Source organism: Onychomys torridus, chromosome 8, assembly GCF_903995425.1.
Source record: "Onychomys torridus chromosome 8, mOncTor1.1, whole genome shotgun sequence".
Taxonomy (NCBI): Eukaryota; Metazoa; Chordata; class Mammalia; order Rodentia; family Cricetidae; genus Onychomys; species Onychomys torridus.
In genome coordinates this window covers 104,044,361-104,054,216 of record NC_050450.1, presented here as the reverse complement: position 1 = coordinate 104,054,216, position 9,856 = coordinate 104,044,361, and the positions used below count along the sequence as shown (strand labels likewise).

Sequence of the window (9,856 nt, the reverse complement as noted above, 5' to 3'; positions counted from 1 at the left end):
ATTGGCAAGCTGTGTGCCCCCCATAAGCAGAATGACACCCGAAAACTCAGCAACAAGTTACATTTATTCCCCATTTGTCACACAGAAGGACATCCACAGCCTCTTGATGACGTGACAACTACTTAGAACACCCTCAGGCGCCCCCACAGTGTCCTACCCCACCTCCGGCTTGAGCCCTCTGAACTGGACTCACCTCTTCACACAAACAGTTTAAAACAAAATCAAGACCGACAGAGGGCGCCCTGTCCTTGGGCCTGGCTCTGCAGCTACAGCAGGGAAAGGGAAGGGCTGGAGCCTCTCAACCAGCTTGACACCAGGTGTCCAATGCCCGAGGAGCTATGCGTCCAGTCCCACCCCGTGTATGAGCACCTGCCTGCCTTTTGAAAGGGCACCATTAAATCAAACAACACAGGAATTCACCAACCTGCAGGCAGGACAAACCCAAGCCCAGCCTTCTGATGACTGATGTAAAACTCCTCAGAGGTGTATTCTCTCCCTAAATATGCTTCATTGGAAACGGGTGTGGGGTGGGAGACAGCCAGAGAGGGTGTGAGGTGGTGGGCCCCACATACACGATCTTAGTGGTAGAAATGCTCCACAATGCAATGGCGGGACACTGGGGAGCACTCTGTCGAGAAGTAGGGATGGGCCAGGGCAGTCTTGGCTGAGATCCGCTGGCTGGGGTCATACTGCAGGAGTTGCTGAGGAGGAAAGACAACAGATTGAACCTGGTGAAATCAGGGTAAGGAGAGGAACTCCCCCACAGGTCCCACTGGGAGGGCCAAGTCCCTGAGAGGTTGCCTAAACCCAGAACTTTGTGAAGTCACTGCCTCTGAGCTGTGTGTGTGTGTCTCTGTATGTCTGTATATGTTCATATGTGCACATGGGTGCAGCCCCATGGAGGCCCGAGGGCATCAGGTCCCTGAAACTGGAGTCACAGTTGGCTATGAGCCACTTGGTATGGTGCTGGGAACTGAACTCTGGCCTGAAGACAGGTCTCTGTTGTTTGCCTGCACTGCATGTTTGCTCCAGCCATCCTGTCTCAGGTCCCCATCCTGCCCTGGGGCACTGGGGTTACAGATTCCTGCTTTAGGTGGCTTCTTGGATGCTCATGATGGTGTGTCAAGAGCTTTGCCCCTGGAACCATCTCCTCAGCCTGTGTGTCCCAGCTTATAAGCCAGCTCTGGACACTCCCGGGACTGAACCTAAACCATTAGTTTTGTTCCAGGCCTATGGTTCTTCCAAGTCCCTCCAGGTTCCAGCTGCTTCGGCTGAGAACAGGTACATTCCATGTTGAGGCAGCAGTCCTTAACCCTGTCCAAATAACGTCTGCTTGGGCAGTGCTGGACAGACAATGAGCAAGTGAAGAGGGTACTAACAGGAACCGTCCAGCTCTCTGCCCTCAGGACATGACCCAGGCAGGATGCCATGGAAGAGCTTAGGAAGGACAAGGGGCCTCAGCAGAAAGTGCATGCCATCCCGCTGCCACTGTGTTGGTAGACAACACACATAGACCCCAAGAGAGACCCTGCCCTTCTTCCCCAGGCCCAACCCCAGGGTGAAGACAGAAATGGGGCTTGCAGACTTTACGGGCAAACTGGGGCAGCTTTATCTGAGGCCCAGGAGGCAGCTGAAGGGTCACAGGGTGGCAGGAGTCCAGAAGGTAGGCAACAGCCTGTTCTGTACAGCCAGTCCCATGTGAAGACCGACCTCTGTGAAAGGTATGGGGCGGGGGGGGGACACTGAGGTAGGAGGAGGTGTGGCCTCAGCCCAGGGAAGTGCTCCACCGAGATGGGGCACAAAGTCCACAAGGGAGAGTCAAACACAAGATAACCAGGAAAAAGGGACAAAGGTCACGTCAGGAAAACAAAGCTAATTACTTCAGAGAAGGTTCAAAAGGGAAGATAAACATTGGATATCAGGAGAGAAGCTCCTGACCTAATACATACAAGCCAAGGGTGTACAAAGGTCAGAAGAGTCCAGCCCAGACTCAGAGTTATGAAAGAGGGTGCCTTATAGGGGGCTGGAGAGATGGCTCAGAGGATAAGAGCACTGATTGCTCTTCCAGAGGTCCTGAGTTCAATTCCCAGCAACCACATGGTGGCTCACAACCATCTGTAATGAGATCTGGTGCCCTCTTCTAGCCTGCAGTCATACATGCTGTATACATAATAATAATTAAATCTTTAAAAAAATCAAATTAAAAAAAAAAAAAAAGAAGCAGAGTGGCTGATAGAGGGCACTCTGCAACAGCAGCAGCTTTTGGGCTGCTCTCCTTGCTCATCTGTACTTACCAGGAGCAGGTCCTTGCCTTCTGGTCCCAGCCTAGGCATGATCTCCTCCAGCTCCTTCCTGGTCCATTTGGGGAAGCTGCTCTTATAATCAGACAGCTGGGAGACTCCTGGCCATGTGGCTTCACTGGGGGTCCCCAGGGTACGAAAGATCCGAAAGAGCTGGTCGATCTCTGAGTCCCCAGGAAACAGAGGTTTGCCAGTCACCTGGAGCAGGAGAGAGGAGGAAGGGTGTGTTCTCCCACATTGAGTAAGTGGAAAGACACAGGGAGGGATCTCTTTCCCAAGTGGGGTGTGGTGGCCCATGCCTTTAATCCCAGCACTCCGGAGGCAGGTAGATTTCTGTGAGTTCGAAGCCAGCCTGGGCTACAGAGTGAGTTCCAGGCCAGCCAGTAAAGTATTCTCTCAAAACAAACAACACAACAAAAGATATCTTTCCCAGGGATATGTTAAAATTCTAGTCTTTTCTGGAACAAGACTTGCTTCCCCAGCCAGCCACAGATACACTTCAACCCATCTCTAATAGACATATTAGCCACAGTGCAGTCCGGCTGCCCTGGATCTACGTGGTCCAGGCTGCACCCTTTCCCCTTCCCTCCTGTTTGTTTGTTTAATGCTACACAAGTATACTACCCCTTGTTTTTAAAGCTGGCCTTGAACTCAAGAACACCCTGTTTTCCCAAGTGCTAGAATGCCAGGCACATGCTACCATGCCCAGCTCAAATTTGTTGGTTTAAAATTTTTGTTTTACACTTATTAATTGTGTGTGTGTGTGTGTGTGTGTGTGTGTGTGCACATATACACACCACAGTGCATGTAAGGCAGTCAGAGGACAACATCAATTCTCTCCTAACATGAGGATTTTAGGGGTCAAACTCAAGCTGTCAGGCTGGGCAGCAAGTACTGTTTTCCCATCTCCCTGGCTCCTGGCTCAAAGTTTCTTTTTCTTTTTTTTTTTTTTTTTGTTGCCGTCTTGGGAATTGAACCCAGGGCCTCCCCCAGCTTTGGCGATCTCTCTACCACTGAGATATGCCCTTAGCCCAGCTTGTCCCCTCCTACCATTTCTGCAAAGATGCAACCAATGCTCCAGACATCCACTGCTGTTGAATAAAATTTGCTGCCCAGGAGGATCTCGGGGGCACGGTACCACAGTGTCACCACCTGTGGGGGCCAGAAGCAACATCATGCATGGTGGCCGAATCCCCTAGTGACATCCTTTGGCTGTCCCTCCCACCTCCTGGCCTACACCACCTCATGGGTGTAGGTGCGCAGGGGAACCCCGAAGGCTCGAGCCAACCCAAAGTCAGCCAGCTTGATGGCTCCAAACTCATTGATGAGCAGGTTCTGAGGCTTCAGGTCTCGGTGGATGACCCGGTGACAGTGACAGTAGTTCAGTCCTTGCAGCAGCTGGGAGAGGTAGCTCTGTGGGAATGGCACAAGGAAGAGCCATTAAACAGAGGGGGCTGGCGGGGGTGGGGGGCCTCACCCTCTCGCCTTCCCTGGGCACCTTGACTACGTGCAGGGGGAGCCCTGAGGTGGGAGTGGAGTCCATGTGCTTCTTCAGGTCCTGTGTGAGGAACTCAAACACCAGGTAGAGTTTCTTCTCTCTGTGGATCACATCCAGCAGTCTGGCAGGGAGGGGTCAGTCTCAGGATATGGCATTCAGGATGCCGACCCCCCCACTTCCTTTCCCAGCTCACTTGACGATATTGGGGTGCTTCAGTTCTTTGAGCAAGGAGATCTCCCTGATGGCAGTGCTGGGAACCCCCTCAGTCTCCCTGTTGGAAAAGATGAAATACCGATAAACACAAGGAGTCACTTCTGGCCAGCGTGCGTGCATGAGCGTGCATGTGCGTGCATGTGCGTGCATGTGCGTGCAAGTTTGTTTCACTACATACAGCATTCCTCAGTTCTGCACAGAAGGTCTGTCTGAGAATAGGACCTGTGTTCCTCGGCATACTTTACACTCCCCAACTCCACAGGGCTGGACCCAGGACAAAGGCTAGTCAGAAGGCAGGGAACAGGGGCTGCACCTTTGTGGCTCCACATGTATGAGCCCATGAGATGACGACAGGTTTTGGTATTTCCCTGAGAGACAAACAGGGCATTGGGATGAACCCCAACACTCACACATCCAGCCTGATCTTCTTGAGGGCCACAAGCTGCCCAGTCTCTTTGTTCTTGGCCTTATAGACCACCCCATAGGTGCCCTCTCCGATCTTCTCGACCTTCTGGAATGCATCCATGTCTGTAGAGCTGCCCGGGGAAACATATCGCATCTGGACGTTTAAATCCCACACGAAGCACCCCCTCTGCCGGACTCCAGTCTGCATGTAACACCCTGCCCAGACCCAGCCTTGGCCTTGCTCTCCTCATCCTGCTTGGGAAGATGGTTCAAGGCTGAGGCCACCTTCTTGCCCAGCCCAGATCAACCTAGCTGCAGGATTCTTCTCCATTGCCTGGCTACGGGATGCAGGAGAGCCCAAACTTCTGCCTCAGCCCATGCCTCGGTCCAGGCAAACCTATGCTCCGGAGCCAAAGAATCTACCCAGAAAAGCTTTACAGGGGAGGGTGACATGAGGCAGAGGTTAAGAGCTGGCTAAGGCTTCTGAAGCCACAACCCTGCCCTGGGGCACACATCAGGGCCTCAGCTTGGCCCGTTTGGCAATTCTTAGCCTCTATCAGGTCAGAACCTCAGCCTTCTAGCCCAAAGGTGACCCCTTTGCTTCCTGGGTCCCCAAACTCTGCTCCTGAGGCCCCCAAACTCTGCCCCTGGGCCCCTAGCATCCTCCCCTCTACCTCCTAGCCCAGAAGTCGCCGGAAGCCCTCAGCCGTCTGCAGCTTCTCTGTCAGGCAAGCTGTCTGCTTGTGGCGCCCCCTGCTGGCTGCAGCCGGCTCTGCACCATGTACACACACTGTAAGCTTTATTCATGAGGACATTGAGGAACCCTTTGTGTCCTTCACAAGTCACAGCCCCAAGGCCCTGGGGTGGGGTATCAGATTTATTTATTTATTTATTTATTTAATGCATTAATTTATTTATTTTAGAGAGAGGGTCTCATGTAGCTCAGATTGGCCTTAAGCTCCGATCCTTCTGACTTTGCCTCGATAGTGCTGGGATTACAGGCATGGGCCACCATGGCTGGTTTGGGGTGGGTGTTCATTTACAGGTCAGTCTAGAGTCCAGAAAAGGGGTGCCCCCACCCCTGCCGCTGCTTTCTGGTTCCAGATGGTGTCTGTCACTGGGAATGAGGAGCAGGCGGAAGGGCTGGCAGGGGGTTGGTGTCTCCTGCTGGCGGCTGCTGCTTGTGCAGGCACAGCCTCTGCTCCAAGATGGCTTTTTCTAACAAGGACAGGTCCATCCCCTCCACACAGGTGAGCAGTCGGGCCTTCACCACAGAACCTCCATCTGAAAGACAGACACCGAGGCGTGGGCAGTGACTTCCTAGAGGGTCTGTGACATCTACCGACGCTTCCTGGTGTTCATTCCTGAGGCACTAAGAGAGCTGGCAACTTTGTCTCCAGATACCCAGGACTGTGGCCTCACCATGTAAGTCAGGAAGCAGGACTTGAGCCTCCACATTCCAACTCTGCCATTAATTCCTTTGCCTTCCAAAAGTCCAGTGTTAAGGAAACACTGTCTGCTCTAAGGGAACACCTTCCTTGGCACCCTAGGACCAGTGGCATTGGGAATTGGAGTGAAGAGAAACCATATTGATAGATAAATCCAAGGGACTGAGCTCCAAGCAAGGTTGGCCTTATAGGGGGAAGTCACCCTACCCCAGGAAAGGGGCTTGGGGACCTGCTGGCAGATGTACTGGTGACCTAATATATAACACCAGTGTTCCTGTAATACCCAACAGGAAAGACAATGGGATGTCCATAACAGGCGTTTAGCTCTTTTCATTTTAAAAATATTTTATGTATTTATTTTTTGGCCAGGTAGTGATGGCACACACCTTTAATCCCAGCACTCAGGAGGCAGAGGCAGGTGGATCTCTGTAAATTCTGTAGGCTAGCCTGGGCTACAGAGCTAGTCCCAGTCCCAGGACAGGCAAGGCTACACAGAAAAACCCAGTCTCAAAAGACAAAAAAAAATATTATGTTTATTTTGTGTGGATTGGTGTTTGCCTACATGTATGTAGGTGCACCATGGGCCTGCAGTACCCTGAGAGGGCAGAAGAGGTTATTGGATCCCCTGAAACAGGAGCCATTGTGTGGGTGCTGGGAACCGAACCCATGTCCTCTGCAAGAGCACCAAATGTTCTTAACCATCGAGCTTTCTCTCCAGCCCCTATATTTACTTATTTATGTTCAGATTTATTTTATGTGCATGGATGTTTTGCCTGCATGCAGGTAATTGTACCATGTGTGTTCCTGGAGCCCCCAGAGGACAGAAGAGGGCATCAGATCCTCTGGAACCGAAGTTATGAATGGTTCTGATCCACCATGGGAGTGTTGGGAATGGAGCCCAGGTCCTTTCAAAGGCCGTGAGTGCTCTGAATCTTGAAGTCATCTCTCCAGCCCTACTATCTTTTCGATGGGGTTAGTATAGTTTAGGCTATCCTGGAATTTGCTATCTATCTTAGGATGACCCTGAACACATGATCCCCCTACATCTACCTCCCAAGTTCTGGGATGACAGGGCCATGTCACCATGCCTGGCTTAGAAAGAACCTCCCCTGGAGTTCTCATTGCTTCCTAGGAACTTCAGTGAATAGCTCAACTTTACTCCCTCTATTTTTGATGCATTTGGGATAGCAGCTTTCTGGCTGAAGTCTAGCCTGACCTTTCTAATGGAGGCCATTTATCTATTGAAGATAGTCTGGGGGCAGAACTCATCATCAAGCTGCCTAGTTTCAACCACTTGCACAGGTTGCTTGTGAAAAGTGGACTTGTTTGAGCCTCATTTTCTGGGTGCCGAGTGGCAGAGATGACGTTACTCACAGAGGCCCCAGTGTGTGGCCCCATCTGCACCTATGAATGGGTGTTGGCTGCCGGTTATCATCACTTAGGCCTCTGGCCAGGGGATCTCTACATGTGGTGATATATTGTGTACCCTAACAACTTGCCTGAGGATCAGAGGACAGAGCCAGTCACTAGATTAGACACAGACAATGGTGGCACACACCTTCATACACACACATCTACACACGTCAATCAAACACTCATACCACCCTGAGAAGCCTGAGGACACACTTCGCTCTCAAGAGTTTGAAGGATTGGCAAGAACAAGAACAGAATCAGATGATCACAACGTCAAAATGAAGGGCTGGGGACTGGAGAGATGGCTCAGTGGTTAAGAGCACTGGCTCTTCACCTCTAGACCTGAGTTCAATCCCTAGTGCCCATGTTGGGTGGCTCATAAACATCTGTAACTCCAGGTCTGGCTTCTGTGGGAACCTGTACTCACACATACACACAATAACAATAAATAATTACAAACAGCACATGGGAGGCAGAAGCAGGCAGGTCTCTGTGAGTTTGAGAAGAGTTCCAGGCCAGCCAATGCTACACTGATAGAGACACCCTGTCTCAAAACAAAATGAATCAAAAGAAACAGGGAAGGCATGGGAGGAGTTTGAGAGCTTCCTTAGCATGAATGAGGCCCTGATGTGAACGCCATGGGGGAGTTTTCTGGAAGGAACGATGGGAGATACTAAACTCAAAACAGGATCCCATGTCAAATGTTACCAAACTTCCGGTGTGAAGATTTTCTTAGAAATCTGCTTAAATTTCACAGAATCTTTTTTTTTTTTTTTAAAGATTTATTTTTATTATTTTTTGGGCTGGAGAGATGGCTCAGCAGTTAAGGGCACTGGCTGCTCTTCCAGAGGTACTGAGTTCAATTCCTAGCAACCATATGGTGGCTCACAACCATCCACAATGAGATCTGGGAGTGATGGCAGAAAACAGAAAGGTATATAAGGCGTGAGGACCAGAAACTAGAAGCTTTTAGCTTGGTTAAGCTTTTGGGCTTTTGAGCAGCACAGTTCAGGAGAGGCTTCCTGTCTGAGGAAACAGGATCAGCTGAGGAACTGGCAAGGTGAGGTAGCTGTGGCTTGTTCTGCTTCTCTGATCTTCCAGTATTCCAGCCAATACCTGGCTTTCTCTGGGTATCTATCTATCTATCTATCTATCTATCTACCTATCTACCTACCTACCTACCTACCTATTATGTACACAGTATTCTGTCTGCATATATCCCTGCAGGCCAGAAGAGGGCACCAGATCCCAGATCTCATTACAAGTGGTTGTGAGCCACCATGTGGTTGCTGGGAATTGAACTCAGGACCTCTAGAAGAGAGGTCGTTGCTCTTAACCACTGAGCCATCTCTCCAGTCCATGGGTTTGTTACCCTTTAAGATTCCTGCTACACTCTCTTGTAGTTAGAGTTTTCCTGCCTGGCCCAGTCAGGACAAATCTCTCTTACCCGCCAGTCCCACAGTTGCTCAGACCCAACCAAGAAAGCACAGAGAGACTTACATTGTTTACAAACTGTATGGCCGTGGCAGGCTGCTTGTTATCTGCCTTTTCTATCTTAAATTAACCCATTTCTGTTAGTCACACTTTGCCACATGGCTTGTGGCTTACCAGTGTCCTTACATGTTGCATTTCCTGGCGGCGGCTGGTGGTGTCTCTCCTCAGCCTTCTACTTCCCAGAATTCTCTTCTCTCTTGTCCCGCCTATACTTCCTGCCTGGCCACTGGCCAATCAGAACTTTATTTACACAGAGCGATATCCACAGCACTCTCTAGCTCCCAAGATTTAAAATTTTAAGTTAAGTGTATATGTGTGTGGTTATGTACACATGAGTGCAGTTGCCTATGAAGGCCCGAAGAGAATATTTACTCCCCTGGAGTTGGAGTTACAGGTGGCTGTGGGCTGCCCGATGTGGGTGCTGGGGTCCAGGCTGGGGTCCTCTGGAAGAGCAGCAAGCACTCTCAACTGTTGAACCAGCTTTCCCGCTCCATTACTTTTTTTTTTTAATTTAATTTTAATTTTATTTTTATTTTATATACATTGGTGTTTTGCTATGGGTGTCAGGTCCCCTGGAACTGGAGTTACAGACAGTTGTGAGCTGCCATGTGGGTGCTGGGAATTGAACCTGGGTCCTCTGGAAGAGCAGCCAGTGCTCTAACCACTGAGCCATCTCTCCAGCCTCTCCATCACTTTTGTTTAAAAGTTCAATAGTCCTGGTTGGCTTTATCTTTTATTGTACACTTGGGCAATACTTCACTGCATGTAACAGAGTAAGTGGCCCACAGAACAGATGGCGTCCCGATGGTCCGATCAACCCATGGCTGGCAGTCCAGATGCTTCAGCTTGTTTTGATGGAAGGAATAATATGGGCGTGGACGCACATCACTGGGGACAGCTGCCTGTGGCCTCAAACTGGAATAGGTGTGAGGAGAACTGGGCATGTTGGGGCTTGCCTAGAATCCTAGCTCTTGGAAAGGTGTAGCTGACTGGAAATCCCATCTCAGATGATAAATGGATACTTGTCTAGTGTATGCAGCCCTGAGTTTGACCTCGAGCACAGCCAAAAATGTGCACTGGAAAAA

General features: G+C 50.4%; 2 protein-coding genes across 3 annotated transcripts in view; both read right to left on the bottom strand.

Annotated features, from left to right (window-relative positions):
• Nucleotides 1-75: 75 nt before the first annotated feature.
• On the bottom strand, nt 76-5,448 carry Cdk3 (cyclin dependent kinase 3). Of its 2 annotated transcripts, XM_036195383.1 has the most exons (8): nt 5,091-5,448; nt 4,422-4,547; nt 3,992-4,069; nt 3,799-3,919; nt 3,543-3,713; nt 3,351-3,452; nt 2,295-2,498; nt 76-701 (listed from the first exon to the last, which is right to left on the bottom strand). In XM_036195383.1, exons 2-8 carry the CDS (start codon nt 4,535-4,537, stop codon nt 579-581), a joined length of 915 nt encoding a protein of 304 aa, XP_036051276.1. In that variant the 5' UTR covers nt 4,538-4,547; nt 5,091-5,448; the 3' UTR covers nt 76-578. The 2 variants fall into 2 exon arrangements, with proteins under 2 accessions (XP_036051276.1, XP_036051275.1); XM_036195382.1 differs by having other exon boundaries at nt 4,422-5,448.
• Nucleotides 5,449-5,473: 25 nt separating this feature from the next.
• The window catches only part of Ten1 (TEN1 subunit of CST complex), an 18,614-nt gene continuing 14,231 nt past the window's right edge, over nt 5,474-9,856 (bottom strand). Inside the window, exon 4 of the mRNA XM_036195384.1 lies at nt 5,474-5,700. Coding sequence (XP_036051277.1) covers nt 5,531-5,700 — 170 coding nt within the window. The 3' untranslated portion in view covers nt 5,474-5,530. The remainder of the gene's footprint in view (nt 5,701-9,856) is intronic.

Coding starts and splice junctions, on each gene's coding strand:
- Cdk3 (XM_036195382.1), bottom strand. CDS start 4,624: ATGCAGACTGGAGTCCGGCAGAGGGGGTGCTTCGTGTGGGATTTAAAC. Junction 3,453..3,542: donor TGCGCACCTACACCCATGAG/GTGGTGTAGGCC, acceptor TGGCCCCCACAG/GTGGTGACACTGTGGTACCG. Junction 702..2,294: donor AAGGCAAGGACCTGCTCCTG/GTAAGTACAGAT, acceptor TTTCCTCCTCAG/CAACTCCTGCAGTATGACCC.